This window comes from Polistes canadensis, unplaced genomic scaffold, assembly GCF_001313835.1.
Source record: "Polistes canadensis isolate GaletaPanama2010 unplaced genomic scaffold, ASM131383v1 scaffold_54, whole genome shotgun sequence".
NCBI lineage: Eukaryota > Metazoa > Arthropoda > Insecta > Hymenoptera > Vespidae > Polistes > Polistes canadensis.
In genome coordinates, this window is record NW_014569601.1 from 817,582 (window position 1) to 835,297 (window position 17,716).

The following is a 17,716-nucleotide window of genomic DNA, read 5'->3' on the forward strand; positions in this document are numbered from 1 at the left end:
ATTAAAATTTCAATTATAAATTCAATATTTCTATTGACAAATTGTTTACGATTAATAAATAGCTCGTACTCTATCGTTTAGATTTTTTGTTGAAATAATAATCGAAATACTTCGTCCTACAAGAAAGCATTCATATGTGCATACAATGTATTATAGTAAGTACTACGATTATAAAGATTATGGTGAATCATATAGGTCGTAGGACGTATATCTTCTAACTAATACATCTTCAAAAGCAATTTAAGAAGATTACCACACCCATGGTATGTCGGTGATATCTACATTCTTTTCTTAGTAATATCACGTAAAATGATAATATTTTGTTTAACACAAAGAAGAATATTACCATATGTATCTTATTTAAAATTTTTTTTTAAATTAAACGTAATCTGATCGAAGATGTCTTTTTGTAAAGCATATATATAAATATATGATATTTATTAATTTAATCAAATAAATTAAATCAATGTGTATATAATATCATTTTATTAAATGACAAAATATATTATATTAAAAGATTAGATTTTTCTTTTCATACGACGGATTCAACGAATGATATAAGAAAGTCATGCGTTTGTAAGAATAACTAACATAAGTTTTTCTACTGTATGTGACACAATCGATTCGAACTATACACAGTATGTTATCAAAGAAAACCTGAGAAAAAATGATTCACACTTGCACAATATTATACGAGCTATGGATACTTACATTCATTTTAATATATTCATTAAAAAAAAAAATAAAAAATAATATTATACATACCTACATAAATTAAAATAAAACTAGTCGATTATTTTCATTCAGTATGCAGCGTTAATTGGGTCGTCCTGTTTAATCATTTTGTTTTACAAAATTGTTATGAAGAAAAGTATATTATATAAAATAATTAATAATTAATCAAATACACGCGTATAATATTTAATATATACCTACACTTTAAATAAAAAATATAATAAAATTTTATCAAATATATTTTATCATTTGTCACGATCAACGATGTAACGTAATATAATCTAAAACATAAATTATTAATAAAATAATAATAAAAAAAAACCAAACGAATTATATAGTCAACAAAATTATACAAAATGATTTTGATCTAAATAATTGTAAATCGTATTCGAGTACACACGATAAATATGTCAACGAATTAAGTTTCTGTCTGATCATATAGAGTGGTAATACAATTTTACTTGAACGTAATAATAAAACGTGTTTCGAAGATGTACCAGTCCCCCACCATACCACCCCATTAGTGTGACGAATGTGAATGAAGCTTAAAACAATCGTTGTGTTGTCGTCGTCGACGATAGCGCTTCGGTTTCGACTTGCTGCGTCGTTTATACAGCATTAGAACTCAATGCGTCATGCTTGGCGTTCCAGTTTAACTTGCGCGTTCTACCAAGCATAGTGTGTTTCTTCGTTTCTTCGTAGAAAAGTTCCAAAAAAATCCGGAAACTAAAACACCCTTCTTTTAACAACCGTAAAGAAATAGCAATCTCATTACGAGTCCTGAAAATTCCCATCAATTCAAATAAATAGTTATCGTTATTTGTTTTCATTAATTTCTTTATCTTATGAACCCATCCACCCCGCCCCCAAGAAGAAAGTGAATTGTTGTAGAGGTATCAAGTATTGGCAAATCGTAAAAATTGTGTTATCGTGAGAATTTTTATCGATATTTTAAAAATTATTGTAGATAATAATTCTGGTGAAATATAACGTGATTTGGGTAAGTTACGATGATTTCTTTTTTGTATGTTTATTTATATGTTAAATATTATAATGTATCGTCGCATATATATAAATTGCATAATATGTATTATTTAAATGTTTAATTATCGTAGATTATTTTCATTTGTTTAAAAGTCTATAAAAATGATGAAAATTAGATAATATCATCTGATCGATAGCACGTGGGTGCTACGAATGAGAACAAATTGCTGTAGCATAGGTCAGGCATAGTAGTACGGCCGAAGTATTTTAAAATATTTATTAGACGTTATCTATGAGAACGACCTGTTTCTATTTCTTTTTTTTTTTCTTTTACTTTAAAATTACTTTTAAAAGCATACGACAACCGAGAACGATCGTTACGCTTAATTTTAATACATTTTAGATAATTCCCATAATTAGTTTTTTTTTTTTTCTTTTGGTCTCTTGAGTTTCGTGGGAAACGCGAATGACGTTATCGTAGTTATCTACAAACAACTTTTCTTTCGTTTCATTCTAGATGATAATTTTTTTGTTTTCCCCATGAAGCAACTCGTTGTCAATGGCATATGTTAAAACGTTACAGTTAATTTAGGGTACGTTATCGGTTTAGTTCAAAGTAATAGTATTTTTTAACGACGTACTGATAATGATACGAGTATGTTAAAAATTATATTCCACATAGGAAAATATAAAAATAATTTATATAAATGTACGCGGTATTTTATTTTTTGTAATATTGTGAAAATCAAATTTCCATTTGGATGCACGAATTTTTCATAACTTCTTCTTTTTTATTTTATTTTTATAAATGGCAAAAATTTGATGATAAAAAATAAATCGCATTGTTTCAACACAAATTCCATATATATATAAACAATTTAATAAAAGGAAAATTACCGTGCAATATATTATCAAAACTTGGAAAGTTCTTTTTTACATTGATATATCCACCCCCTTTTACGGTTCAACCCCAACATGGTTTAATGATGTTTATCATTGTGTACGTCGTAAGGGGTAGACAATTGTACTTCTTGCGAAAAGGTATAATAAAAGATATCGATCGTTGTTGAAGGTTGGATCTAGTAATCATTCAAGCTGGGCGACGGTAAAGGAAAACATCGTAGGGTTAGAATGGCCGATGAAGCACAAAGAACTCCTGAGGTTCCTAAGGAAAGTAAAATCTCGAAACATATTACCGTTTCTTTCAAAGTTGTCGAAATCGTAAGTATATTACACACAAAAAAATCAATCGATAAATAAAAATATTTAATTAATTAAAAACAAATAATTAACGAAATATACATTTTATATTTACAGATACTATCCATCTTTGCGATCGGTTTAATAGTCGATCCCTTAAATTCCCTTCAAAAGATTTTTAACAAGCAACGATTTAAGTTAGACGATGCAGCCTTCATTTATGTCACAGTTGCTGGTTACGTTATGATAAATACGCTTTTTATTATATGCCATTTGCTTGGAGATCGATTGCCAAAAAGAACGGTACAAATTTGTGTTAATATTTTTTCTATCGTTTCGTCGAAAAATACTTTCGGAAATACGTAATCATAATAATTATTATTATTATTATTTAATCAAATTGATTTATATGTGGTTATTCATTTATAATAAGATATATAAGATATTCACACATATCGCATAGCGCGTATAAAGAAACGCGTACTTTTTTTTCGATTAGTTTATACAGCTGACTCATTATTAAAGCCACGAGACGTTTACGATAATAATTAGAAACCGCATCAAGGTCCACACAGAGGTATTTACAAGCAACATCTCGTTTCCTTCGTGACTAGTTATGCCACCGGATGTAATAGTATCGGTGCATGCTTAACGGACGATTGGAACTTGCTATAACGTAACATCATGTAAAAACCTGTTGTTTACCAGACTTACTAAAGCATTTGACTCATGCACCTAGTCAATGCATTAGTTATCTAATTTGTTTCTTAATTTCATGTCGAATCATTTCTTTTTAATTTACTAGACAATGAATTACGTTCGTATCGTATGAAAAAGTAAAAGTTATTGAATATTTTTCTCGTACATGTAGATGCGTTAAATTGTTTTCAATCATTTTCACACGAACGTTGAGGATAAATTTAACTTCTCTACATGAAGTATTTACCTACATTATCAACGAGATGTTTTAATTCATAATAATAAAATAAGACGACAATCTATGAGAATAATTATGTTTCGATTACGCCTTTGAAAGTAATGTAATTGATTTTACGTAACACCTTGTTACGAGTGATCAAATATAAGTTTTATTTTTATAATTTAATTGACAAAAACAATTTCGATTTTTTTTTAATAGATAATTTTGATATTTTACTTGGAAATGATATTTCTTTGGGATATTTTAATCAATTATTTCAACTTTATTTTTACAGATGATATTGTTTGCCTCGTTGGGTGCGATTCTACACATAGTTGCTGGTAGCCTAATCGTTCACAACTGGCGTACCATCCAAAGGCCCTACTATACGCTAAATAACGAAATATATCCGAGCAAACAATATATGGACATGTTAATATCTTCTGCAGTTTTCGTCTTTTTAAATGCATTAGCATTCGTTGCCGAAGTATTTTTGATTTTAAAATATTCAACTAAGACATGAGAAACTAATGAAAGTATTATTTTTAAAATATATAATCGTCAATAATTTCTAAGAAAGATTTCGTAATTAAAAGGGAAAAAAAAATGAATTATCACCGAGTGTGTTCGTAAAGAAACAAACAAATGTTCTCAAAATCAAATTCATATCTTATTTTTTAATCGATTGCATTTTATCAATCAATAAAATGATTAATTTTTTTTCTTATTTTTTTTTTTTAAATAATATACATTTTTGCCGCCTTCGCGAATATTGATATAATTTAGAGTTCTCAGATTTTAATAAATATCTTGAAAAAGAAAAGACAAAATTATTGTACAACGCTAAAGTCCAAAGTTTAAATAATATATCTTGTAAGAAATCTTAATGTTACGTAATTAATTAATGCATAGAAACGTATATCTATATATATATATATATAAGCAATGAATCCGTCCAAATTTATTAAGGATAACAATGATAATTCGTAAATAAAGCATTAGAAATATTTCTATAGATTTAACGAATAAATATTTTCTACGTATTTTATACGTATTATCTCAAAGATCATATAAAACATTGATATTAGGAAATTAGAGAGAAAACAATGTGCTATCGCTTATAATACTTATAATATTTACTATGTAATTATTTAATATTATATATCAAATTATCTAACACAGCAGCACCTTGACCACTTGTACAATTTAGTAATAGACAATTTATGTTAATACACTTATATTTTTCACTGACATGAATAAATATTATCAACAAAATAATGTATGATATAATTCGTTATTGATACAATAAAATGAAATTAAAAAGATATATATATATATATATATATATATATATATAATATAATCTTAAACTTATACGTATATTTACGATCATAATGTAATACCTAATATCGATTATGTGATTTAATTTAATCTCGTGCTATATTCAAGTCAATCTAAAAAACATTTTAATCGAATATGTTTGATTATGGTTAAATGGTTACGTAATTCATTTTAACTTCCCGCGAATATAAGTTTCTTAGGAGATGAAAATTAAAAAAAAAATTTGAGCTATTTTAATTAATGATACCAAATCCTTATAACGTACCAACATATTATGAACCCAGACCAACGCACGATGACGATTACGAACACATACCGATAATAAAACCTATAAGACTTTTACAATTTGTGAGTATTTTATTTAACAATTATTTACAAAAATAATAATTCAATGATCTTAGCAAATTTTTTTTTCAATAATTTAGTCATTGTTATCTTCCCTCGTTGGTTTAATGATCTACACGATCATTTACGGATCACCTTATACAGAAACAGACAAGATTCTTTTAATTTTGGTATTTGGTTCATTTACCTTCATAACTTTTATCGACATTATCAGCCAATTTGGTGGTGATCCAATATCGGAAACACCGGTTGGTCAAAGTATTTATCTAGATATAATATTATATTTTTTTTTTTTTATATTAATATATTGAAATAAAAAAGTATTTCAATGGTTTGTCTAATTAAAGTTTTTCTTTTTGCTTAACATATTAATAAACTATAAACTTTGATTATATTTTTAGATGTTTCTATTTGGAATAGTCGGTGTAGTATTATTGTTACTCGCTGCCTTTCAAATTTTTAGTATTACTAGAAAAAACGAAGTGAAAGAAATCTGGAGGCTAATAACGACCATTGCCTTGTCAGTGATTACTTCTGTTTTATATCTAATCGACGTTCTTTTAATTTTCTTGTACGGTTATTAAAGGATTTTTATTATTTTTATTCGAATCACCATGTGAAATTAATTTTTACGCAATTTATGATCTGTTTAAATAATGCGATCATTTGTAATAAAAATTTTATTTCGATCAATTATTCGTCTTTTTTTTAAAAATGACAAAAAAGAATAATCATATTTTATAATAACTTAAAAATACGTATGTAGATATATTTGAAATAAAAAAAAAAAAAGCCATTGATCATAGCCAACCCGTGTGATCGAATAAGAAAAGAAAAAAAGGCAAAACAAAAGAAACGAATTAACATTGACACAAGAATAAACCGTTCGTAAAGAATTATTTGACACAGAAGGAGATCAAAATAATATATTTTACATTCGATCGTAATTAAAGTATGTCCGAACAAGGTAAGTTTAATAAAGATTATTAAAAAAAACGAACTATCTTTTGCAAAAATTCTTTTTTCTTTTTATTTTTCAATCAGCTAAAGAACCTACAAACGATGATCAATCGAAGCAACTACTTTATAAAGAAGACAACACTGCGTATACGTCGGTATTAAAACCTATAAGGGTTTTTGAATTTGTAAGTAAAAAGAGAAATAAAATATTTTGTGAGATTATCTCAAAAAAAAAAAAAAAAAATGAAAATTAATTTCGTAAAATTTTTTTTGTTGATTTAGATCACTTCGGTGTTCCTCTTTTTTCTGGCCGTTTACATAGTTTTTATACCAAGTTTTCCAATGCCTACAATTGTTTGCTTATTATTCATTATTTTAAACGGTATCTATGCATTTATTACCAGTCTGGAAATAATTTTTCAATATGGCATTAAGAGTCTACCTATCACGCCGGTAATAATGAGTTTTGTTTCTTTTTTTCCATATCCCTTAGAGAATATCTCAACAAATTAATTTATTTTAAACAATTGTACAAATTTAATAAGATCAATATTAAGTTATCGTTAATATTAAAACAAAATTATTATATATTATTGTACTTTGTGTTATAGATGTTCACCTTCTCTATGCTGGGTTTTCTGTTATTTTTTATCGCTAGTTTATTTCTACTTTTGTCACCATACAGCAGTAACAATTTTAAATATATAAAGATAACCCTGGTATTCTTCAGCTTTGTACTATCCGTATTTTTTCTGATGGACGTTTTAATCGTACTCGCGTGAGTCTCGAATTACTAACGCAATTTCTTTTTTCTATATTTATTTAAAAAAAAAACATATCAGAAGTATTATAATGATATTTTCCTTTTTTTTCTTCTTCTTCTTTTTTTAGTATCTGGAAAAATAAATGTGCCAATTACAAAAAGTTTTATCAAGAAAGGGAATTACTTTTCCCAGAACAGCAGGATCGTGTTTTGCCATCTAACGAAGTATATTTTAACGTTGTTATTATCTCCAAATATATATGATTTTGTTGTTAAAAACAAATTATATATCCCCACTATTCAGATTATTAAACGTGATGCAACGACTAGCGTTAGTACAATCAACGTATCTCCAAAAAATGGTGAAACGATTGAAACTGTTGAACCTGATCACAGTTTACGAAAAGTAAGTATTGCTCGTAGACGAGAGTACGTAGATGTTCCAACAAATGTCCCATCAGTTTCTGATGTAAAAGTCGCTGAAATTCAAACGGAACCGAAACACGTAACTGTAGTGGAATCTCAGGTTAATACATTGAGATTAGATCAATTAATTATTCAAATTAACTCGATTAAATGATTATCATTTGTTTATTTAAAAAACATTAACAGACCTGTAAATGCGAACTGAAAGAAGTTTTGGTACAAACCATGAGCAAATGCGAGTTTTGCAATCAACAACTTCAAACTTTGGGAGCTCAGTCAGCTTTAACAAATAACTCTTCTTCGCAATGTGTACCTTGTTCAACTGTAATTCAACTTTTACGCGGAGGTAGTATTAATCATCCATGCGATTCCAAGTGAGTTCATTATACTTTGTCTCAAATAACGAATTTTAAATTTTTTTTTTTTAATTCAACAACCACCAAGGATTTATTTGAAATTAACGCGTTTAAAATGTCTCTTATACGTTGACATTATTTTTATGTTATACAGTTGCAATTGCAAAACCGAAGTTTTACAGATAGAAGAACGAAAATCATCAGAACAGCCTGAGAATAAGAAAAATAATCGATCTCATCCTCAGAATCAAAAGATCGATCATAAGGAACAAGGTACGACGGAAAATCAAATCCAACGAGATCGAACGAAAGACGATGCTAATCAAGCTTTAACTAGTGAGAAATATTCATGAAATCTAATTAAAAGTTCATAAAAAAACACACACACACAACGAGATGATAAAAAAATTGACGAATCGAACGTACATAGGAGAAGAATTTTTTCAGTATAAAACACTACACAATACTCTAAAAAAAATTAAGTCCTGTTTTTTGTTTCTTTTTTAAATTTAATACGTAAATAAATTCATACTACACTTTCAATCCAATAAGCTTACAATTGGTATAAAACTTTTTAGTAAACTTTTAGTTTGGTACGTGTACGTATTTTTTTCTCTTTTTTTTTAAATAAAAAATAAATTCTTTTGTCAAAGGTTTCACGAAAATGACTGTAACAGTATACTGCGCAACGCCGAGTACTACAATGGAAGTAATAACTTCGACCGGGTCTAAAGAACAAATTGTTACTACGTAAATCATGAATTTAAATTAATTAACAATTATCATATTTTTAAACATATCGTACATACGTGTTAAATTATATTATTTTATAGTCACATACCGCTACAGGGAGGCCTCTCAATTACCGAAAAATCTCTGAAAGATGAACTTTTAATAGAACAGATTGAAGAAACCGAACCCAAAACATTGTCGATTACATCTGAAAGTGTCGAGTTAGAAAGAAACAATACTATCAAGAATGAGGAGGCAAAAGTTCCTGTTCAAATCAAAGATTATAAAGAAATCATTACAGGTAAAAGTATCGTATAAAGAATGTGTGAGAAAGGATAAATTCGATAAATAAAAATAAAAATTAAAAACAACAAATGTGTGCCGGTAATTATGACAATAAACTAATGTAAGTCGAATTATTGTATAAAAATTAGTTAAACACGATTTATCTGATGTTAATAATTATTTATATTATATAATAAATCATAAAATAAATTTTTGAAATCATTTTTTTTTTTTTCTTTTCTTCTCTTTTTCTTACAATTAGTATATATTTTGCAGAAAGTAAAAACAGTGATGTTAAAAAATTACGATCAAATCAAGTCCCCGATACACCGAAATCTGATACAAACGACAACGGTTCCACGCATAAAGTTCGAAAAAGAAAAGAAAACTCTAATTCTGTGAAACATCACAAAAAGATTAAGAAATTAAGATCTAAAACAAACTCGAAAAATAAAAAGGAAGATATTAATATGTATTCGAGATTTATACCGTTGGAAGATGTTAAACCAAGAAATCAAAGATCATTCGAACAGGACTACGTATCGAATATGTGCATTCCCATACGTTCCTATAAATTATTTTATACAAAAATTCAAGTATTTATACAAATTTAAATAATTTATAATTATTGTTATTTTTTTTTTATATTAATTAGACATGAAGTAGTCAGTGAATACCCACATGGAAACAAAAGTAAAATCATATCTTCGGTTTTCCAACGAAATAATAAAATCGATCCATGTTATAACATACCGTGAGTGTTTTCAAAAATGAGTGTATATTTCTGTTTATTATAATTATAATATTTCTGAAAACATCTATATTTCCAGAGAATGCAATAATTATGTTGTTCAAATGGAAGATCCATACTTTCAAGACGTCGATACTCCAGCAGTTGGTAAACTTTGAATTACCTATACGATACGAAAATAATAAAAGTTAATTAAAAACGATCTTTTTATTTTACATATCTTCAAGGAGCCGTATACTACTCTCCAGGATGTAACTACGACAGTTATAGACGTATGCACAGTATGTAGAAAAGAAAAGGTAAACGAAAATTATTATTTTTTTTTAAATAAAATAATTTTAATATTTTTTAAAATATTCATTGCATTTATTCACGTACAGATTCCGCAAACCGATATATTTCAGTATTATAATGTCTACAAGGACAACGAAGGAAGAGTTTACTGCAATTTATGTGCTCCTCCTTATTCAGATAAAGTATATATATATATATATATAATAATAATAATAATATTAAAACACAACTAATTATGATTGTATTAATAAATCACATTTTATTCAGGTACCGATCATTGCAGATCGAAGCAAAGATATCTTACAAGAGTGTTCTATTTGTGGAAATTTTCCATATATAATAGATGCTCGTAGCACAGGAGTTGTTACTGTAAGTTCTTTTTTTTTCTAAAGTATTTTATTAATTTCATTCACAGATATATATATACATATATGTAAATTAAATTATCTATGATGTTTACAGAAAAACGATGAAAAACCTACTTACTGTATGAAATGTGGCCAATTACAATCTTAAATACGTCTGTAATTTATTATAAGTCGAAATGTAAGTTACTTATTGATTTATAATTTCATTCAATACTTCTTAGGAATGTGAGATTGAAATATTATTTAGATTATATCTTATAACAATTAATTAATATTACGAATCTAAGAAGAAGTGTTAATTTAAACTAACAAACGGTCTTAATACATGTAAATATAGTTACTTGATAGAGATATTTATTTCAACATAATACTATTATAACATTAAAATAATTTCACTTTTGACAATTAATAGATTCATTTTTCGCTGAGATCTATTGAAACAAAAAAAAAAAAAAAAAAAAAAAAAATTTGGTACAAAATTAAATCTCTTTATCGTTTCCAATTCTTCTTTTACACATCGTGTAAATTACAATAGAATATATTTTAAATTAATGTTAAATATTAATATTGTTAGCACGTTAAAAAAAAGAACAGAAGAAGACTATAATAATGTGATAGGTTACTGATTGTAAAGATATTTTATACATTGCTAGTTTGTATTTATATATGTAATAAAATATTAAAGAACCAAAAATATTAAAAAAAAAAGTAATAAAATAAGTATATGGTAATAGGTAAAATGGTAATATCTTAGTTATAGATTATGATATTTAAATAGAAAACGTGATTTATAAAAACGATAATATTGAATCAAGTTGATGTTCTTATTTATATGATTAATTATTGATTAGTTATTTAACGTCATTAAAGAAAACTTTAATAAGATTCATACCGACATTTTAATAAGTATATCTTTGTAGGATTATAATTGATATACTAATAACGATTAATCTAATTAAGAAAGAGAGTAGAAAATTAAAAAAGAAAAAAAAAACGAAATAAAAATGTAATCTAGATCATAATTTTTGTTTAAGAATCGGTCTACCCTGAGAATACTGAAATACGTTAAAAACATTATTATTTAGATCATAATCTGAAGAAAATTGTTTTTTAACGTAACATTCCGATTGATTTACCAAATTAATACAATTATTATCTTTTTTTTCGAAATGATTAGCCGACCCAAAAGGGTAAGAAGATGCATTCATCATATTATCATATTTCATAACATCTTCGTAAGTTGTATTTTGTGAATTGTAAGTGTCAATCAGCAATTGATTCTGTTGAACATTTTGCAAATTTTTGATATTAAAATTTTTGTGAGTTTGTTGCTGTGGAGAGTTAGAATTAGACACATTTTGTAAATACATGAAATACCACGGATTAGTTTGATCCCGATAATTCACATTCGTTGATTCGTTTTGATCAAAATTATCGTTTAAACTAGAATAAGATTGTAACATACTAATAACTTGGGAATATGGATAGGATTGAATGAATCCTTCTTTCGGCTGTAACATGGAATCATTAAATGTAGTTACACGATTCGATATTAAATTGTTTTGAAATGATGATCCTTCGATATTATTACTATTAAATATTTGATTATTCTGTTGAAAAAACGGTAAAGAGTAAGAATTCAGATTAGATGCAAGACAATTATTAGAAAGTACTATATTAGATGAACTCGTGTTAGCTGGGATGATTTTTTTTCTTTCTTGAAAACTCGACTTAAACGGTTTTACGAAGTCCTTTGCTAAAATTATTAGTTTTTTATATTACTTTTTAAGTTTATCAATATCGTATATATTTGTTATACGATAAGTAATTGTCAATAGAATAAAAACAGTTTAGATAAGAATTTTGGTTACCATAATTCGTAAATTTATTTGCCGAAGAATACGACGGCAAAGATTTGTTGACGAGCCTTCCCGAATAATTTGTGCTGTTGTTGTAGTAGTTCTCGTTCATGCCAAAAGTTAGTTGCTCATTTACTTTTGATAATTGTTGAACCGATTTTGAATACTTTTCTATGGAAGGAATGAACACCTTCTTGAATGTGACATTGCCATCCCCATCGCAAGTACCATGTTCCTCAAACTGTCATCAGCAACTTGTATTTTACTAATTATCTACGTGAAATTTCTCTAATTTTTATCGTAATTTGCAAGAAAATCATTTTCTTTTTTTCTGGATTTTGTCTATATCGATGATCGGTAAGAATACTTACTTCTTTATCGACTTATTTCTCCTAAGAAATTTAATCTTATCAATAACCGGTTACAAGAAATAAAAATTCAGTTATTTTATACAATGTTATGTCTTATTAATCGTATTAACTATTAATCTACGTGATAATTCGTGTTTGCGAAAGATTCGGATTTCGAAAGCAAGCATAGCAAGTTTACTATCAGTCTTTTTAATGTTTACTTCGAATAAGAATTGTTTTCATCAAAATACGTCTAACTTAGAGGTCAAAATCGATATCCTATAAAACAACGCAAGATAACCTTTGCTATAAAAAAAAGAGAACGGATTTACTAATATACTTAAAGTATCGACAAAATATTGTATGAAACGATAAAATTACAATTGTAATATTGTTAACATTTCAAACGTTAATTTCGATAATAAATATCGCAAATACAATTCATTTGAAATTGTAAAAAATTACTTTGCATGCAATAATAACGTACCGTTATACTAAGAAAAAAGATACAAAAATTATAAGTAAAAATAAAAATTTTCTGCAGAATGCAAACGAATATACAAAATATAACTGGTTATAATAATGAACGATAATAAATTCGATCGATGTAATGGTAAAATTACGAACCATTTCAGCCTTCGCAAGGTATACCCAGAGCTTACGCCACGTGCTGAATTTCTTTTGCTCGCTGAAGTTGTATCGCATTTCTTTCGAAGCGTATCTGGTTGCCAATGGGCTCCGATAATCACTATACACGTTATTCTCCATCTTCGTATTATTTTAAAACCGTCACAAGTAGAAATAATAATCTTTAATAAAGATAATAACAATATAACTGTCAAATGGAACACTACCGCACGGTATCCACTGAACGACTGAAGTGGGAGATACATATACAATACAGCAGCGCCACCAGTAGGCTACTAGTAGCGCTGCTCAGCGGACATTTGGGAACTAACTGCGTCCTGTCGATAATCAACGTTACCGCGCGAGTTTTTGAAATTGTTAAAATAATTGAAATTTCTTATTATAGATTTAATTGGAATTTTACGCAACAGATGTTAATTAAATGTTCAAAAAAAAATTCTATAAATTAATATATTAAATTTCAAATATCATTTTTGATCATATAAATATAGGTAACCAATTTTGTAATAATTTTTTATACACTACTTCTCATTTCCGTTAATGATAAATATATTGAATTACTTTTGTTGAATAAAAAGATAATGCACGTGGCGTGGAAGCAGGAAATTCATAAGGCAGTGAAAAAAGATTTTAAATTGAAGGAACTGCAAGGACGTTCGCATGTGATCCACGCGATTCTACCAAACGATTCTCGTATTTGAAAGAAAGACTTCGATGGTACTTTTCTCACGAATCGTAATAACGTACGTAGAGAAATAATCGAACAGCGAAAGTACCCACGTTCCGTTTTTACGTGAGACCTGAGATAGCTGACGTCATTGTTCTTCAAAGACGCTTGGAAAATGACGATTACCTTCCTTATCTATTGCAAACACAAATTATCATCTCTTTTTTTCGTCGTTCTTTTCAAACATTCATCCAATATTTTACGAATAACACATTTTTACGCAATCGTCCCGAAATAATTTTTTGATTACATTTATCGTAACAATTTTCATTGCAAATTAACGATAAACACATATTAAATATTCGCATATTAATTATTGAATCATTCGTTTAAATATAATTCACATCAGAATGATCCAATTATAATACTTTAAGTATACTTACCACGCCTTTCGGATAAAAAGTAGGATTTGCCCAATCAATAATAACTTTCTTATTAGAAAATAAACAAGATGTTAAGGGTAGTAATCGTTTTCTACTTATTGCGGCTCCTCTATGAGTTAGGTAACTTATTATAGCGTAACATTCTAATTCATCGAAGTTACGATAAACTACTACTTCCTTAACTTCATCCGTGTAAGCGTAAATACGCTGAAAATTTGTATGCAATTATTTTCTATATTATGTCTTATTATAATAAATAATTTATTAAGTAACAAGAAAACATATATATATTAATACCTGAACTACTTCTTCAGCCTCGATATGTAAGGGCAATTGTTTTATAATTAACCGACAGTGGTTAATACTATTAACTACACCTATTTTATGGCCAGGACAAATTTCATAATAATTAAGCTTCTTAACAGCATTATATGCATCTTCTGCTTTGGTATACATTATAAAACAAAACCCACGGTTCATTCCTGAGAAATCCATCATTAAACGAATTTCATAAATACGTCCAATCAGACTGAAGACCGGATATAAGTCGGGTTCGAAAATTGTACGTGGTATTCGACCTACGAACACCTCACATGTTGGACCAGGAGCTGGACCGTCCCAATTCACAGGTGGTCCAAATTTTCTTTGTCCATTGATTTGCGTTATCTGATAGTCGCAATCTAATTCCAACTGTAAAAGTTTTTTCGTAGTTTCCTCCAGATCGGGAATTTTATTATTTATTTTTGATGAATGCGACGAGAAACGTGCGTTACCTGAGAGAAAAATATTCGTATACAATTCTTTTCTTTTTCATTTCTTGAATAAATAAATTTATTTGTATTTTAACCATAAAAAAAAATCAATAAATCGTGCTATAATTAATCACTTTGCCGTATATCAATTTAAAACAAATAATATTTATCGGCGAATTCATTATTATTGTAACATATTTCTTACACATTACATATATTTTTTGAAAGTAAAATTAAACGATCGTTATAATACACGCGATAATATCCTCAACAAAGGGAATCGATAAGATTAATCGGTGTTCAAGTAACAGCACTCGTTTGTCTATCTTCATGGAGGATAATGCCGCAATACTAATCAAAATCGATACACAATATGATAATAATATAATTTCTCTATAAATTATAAATGTATAATAATATGTATAAATATACTAATTTTGTATTAACGCTAACAATGATACCAAAAATAATTCTTCTAATTACAATCATGTAATTCGAGAAAAAGAAGCATCTTCGTAAATAAATAATCAATAAAAATGGTGAATATGAAAAAAAAATTAATTAATTAAAATTAGAATGAAACAATTGTTGCCGATATAACGACAGCTCGATTATCGATTATCACGTTGTTCTTTTTATTTAACAGTCTCATTGTCGAATATCGGAATCTTAAAAATATCGAATCTATTAAACGATAAAAAGGAAAAGTAAAATTTCACTGATTATAACGAAGGAGAAAAAGAGATATAACCGACTTACCCTCTTTGTTGTTACCATCTCGACGTATTTTCCTTGATGTGGGCATCTTCGAAATTATTCGGAATTTTCTGAACAATTAAATATCTCGATTTTATCACCGATAATTATATAATCTCTTTTTATATTTATATAATTTTTTGATTCATCCGACTTTCAGGAACTTCAGCGGTAAAAGAAGAAGAAGAGGAAGAAAAAAAAAAAAAAGAAATCGACAAAATTCACGACGAAGTTCACGACGAATCGTTTGTTTAGAAATCAAGCGAAGGTTGTCACGAACTGACGACCAATCTTTCTTTAATTTTGTAGCCCCCAAACTTGGTCTCAAAGGGCCTTGTGTATTAAGGGTCAGATGGCGCTTATTTCAGATCGCCTATTGGTTAAATCTTTCTTCTTTATTCTCAATTTCGTTTATCAATTTTTTTTATTTTATTGGAGTAACATATATATCGATCCATCATCTCGCCTTTTCAATCGAATTTATAATCGAAAGATTTGATACGTGAAGCATGCGTTAATTCAGATTTCAAGGCTGTCTCGTTGACGTTCAATTTTATAACGACATTCATCCTTCATTTATTTTTCCCTCTCCTTTTTTTTCTTTCTATATTTTTAACAAAGAATTTTTAACGAAATATCAGAGATCCATCTATATGCTCTACGATTATTTATTATTTTTTATTATTATTTGTTTTTTTTTCAATGGTCTAATGAATTTATTTATTCGATTGATCGTTATTATTAAATATCGTACAAAAAATATTTAACATATTTCCAGAAATTGTACATAGAAAAATTGTAATATATTAAAAGAGAACATTTTATTTGAGAATATTATAAAATAACAATAATGCGGGATAAAAATGATAGTTATAAAAGCATAGTATCCTAACGTTGTTATTCCTGGATATCTGATACTCTTTTCGGCAGATAATATTTTTTTCAATGGTATTTTGATATAGGGAAAAAGGATTGCTTTATCGGGTTTACTTTAATCTTTCCCTTTTCTTTTTCTCAGATACGATAGCCAACATAAAAGGACCAAGTTATTTGTAATATTAAGAAGATCCTTATCGCGCAAAACAATCGACGAAAAAATGTATGCACATGTAAGGTTGTCCAAAATAATTTAAAATAAATAATAATGAAAAATTATAAGAATATCGTCGAAGTATCTTTAGAAAATATTTTTACGTTTTTATTAAATATAAGGATGATCATTTTGAAAACGTTATGAAAAAATATTACAATTTTTCCATTAGTGTTACTAATTGATAAAAATAAAAATGAAAAAGAAAAATTCCATCCTGTATATACACGCACACAGGAACAAATAACGAAAGAATAAAACGTTTCCGATTTGATTACAATATCGTTGAATAGTGAATTCAAGTGTCAATGTATTGGAAAGAGAAAAGACTTCCGCTTTTATTCTTTAAATTTTTATATTGAAATATGAAGATGAGGAAATCGGACACGTGTACTTCCTTACGTTCAAATTTATCTTGAATTTGATGAATGCAAAGATGATAAAATAAAAATATAAATTAACAGATATGTGTGAAAGATGAAATAAGTAGATAAAGATTCATTCCTTTCCTAAATGTAATCAAGTAAAATAATTATGTAATGGTTGGAATTAGTAAAAAAAATTGAGACTAACCATACATAACCATGTTTAAGTAAATACTTACATATACAAACGCGGAGTGAAAAAAAGAACGATTCTGACGCATGACGGTTAGTCATTCTTAAAGACTTGTGTGTAATAGGATGAATTTC

The 17,716-nt window shown here is 27.5% G+C and overlaps 4 protein-coding genes across 5 annotated transcripts in view; 1 reads left to right on the top strand and 3 right to left on the bottom strand.

Moving 5' to 3' along the window:
• The window catches only part of LOC106785660 (adenylosuccinate lyase), a 25,501-nt gene extending 11,970 nt beyond the window's left edge, over window positions 1-13,531 (bottom strand). Inside the window, exon 1 of the mRNA XM_014746297.1 lies at window positions 13,296-13,531. Within this exon, the coding sequence (XP_014601783.1) occupies window positions 13,296-13,436 (141 nt within the window). The 5' untranslated portion in view covers window positions 13,437-13,531. The remainder of the gene's footprint in view (window positions 1-13,295) is intronic.
• Window positions 1,297-5,108, top strand: LOC106785662. Of its 2 annotated transcripts, XM_014746301.1 has the most exons (5): window positions 1,297-1,628; window positions 1,703-1,735; window positions 2,792-2,940; window positions 3,037-3,222; window positions 4,134-5,108. In XM_014746301.1, the coding sequence occupies exons 3-5, from the start codon at window positions 2,851-2,853 to the stop codon at window positions 4,359-4,361; spliced, it is 504 nt and encodes a 167-aa protein (XP_014601787.1). In that variant the 5' UTR covers window positions 1,297-1,628; window positions 1,703-1,735; window positions 2,792-2,850; the 3' UTR covers window positions 4,362-5,108. The 2 variants fall into 2 exon arrangements, with proteins under 2 accessions (XP_014601787.1, XP_014601786.1); XM_014746300.1 differs by having other exon boundaries at window positions 1,297-1,735.
• On the bottom strand, window positions 11,405-12,649 carry LOC106785661 (probable serine/threonine-protein kinase clkA). Its single transcript, XM_014746298.1, has 2 exons — window positions 12,331-12,649; window positions 11,405-12,215 (listed from the first exon to the last, which is right to left on the bottom strand). The coding sequence occupies exons 1-2, from the start codon at window positions 12,428-12,430 to the stop codon at window positions 11,476-11,478; spliced, it is 840 nt and encodes a 279-aa protein (XP_014601784.1). The 5' UTR covers window positions 12,431-12,649; the 3' UTR covers window positions 11,405-11,475.
• Window positions 13,532-14,402: 871 nt separating the features above from the next.
• LOC106785638 (probable RNA-binding protein 46) lies at window positions 14,403-15,983 on the bottom strand. The gene is made up of 3 exons (XM_014746270.1): window positions 15,938-15,983; window positions 14,724-15,199; window positions 14,403-14,633 (listed from the first exon to the last, which is right to left on the bottom strand). Exons 1-3 carry the CDS (start codon window positions 15,981-15,983, stop codon window positions 14,403-14,405), a joined length of 753 nt encoding a protein of 250 aa, XP_014601756.1.
• Window positions 15,984-17,716: the final 1,733 nt, after the last annotated feature.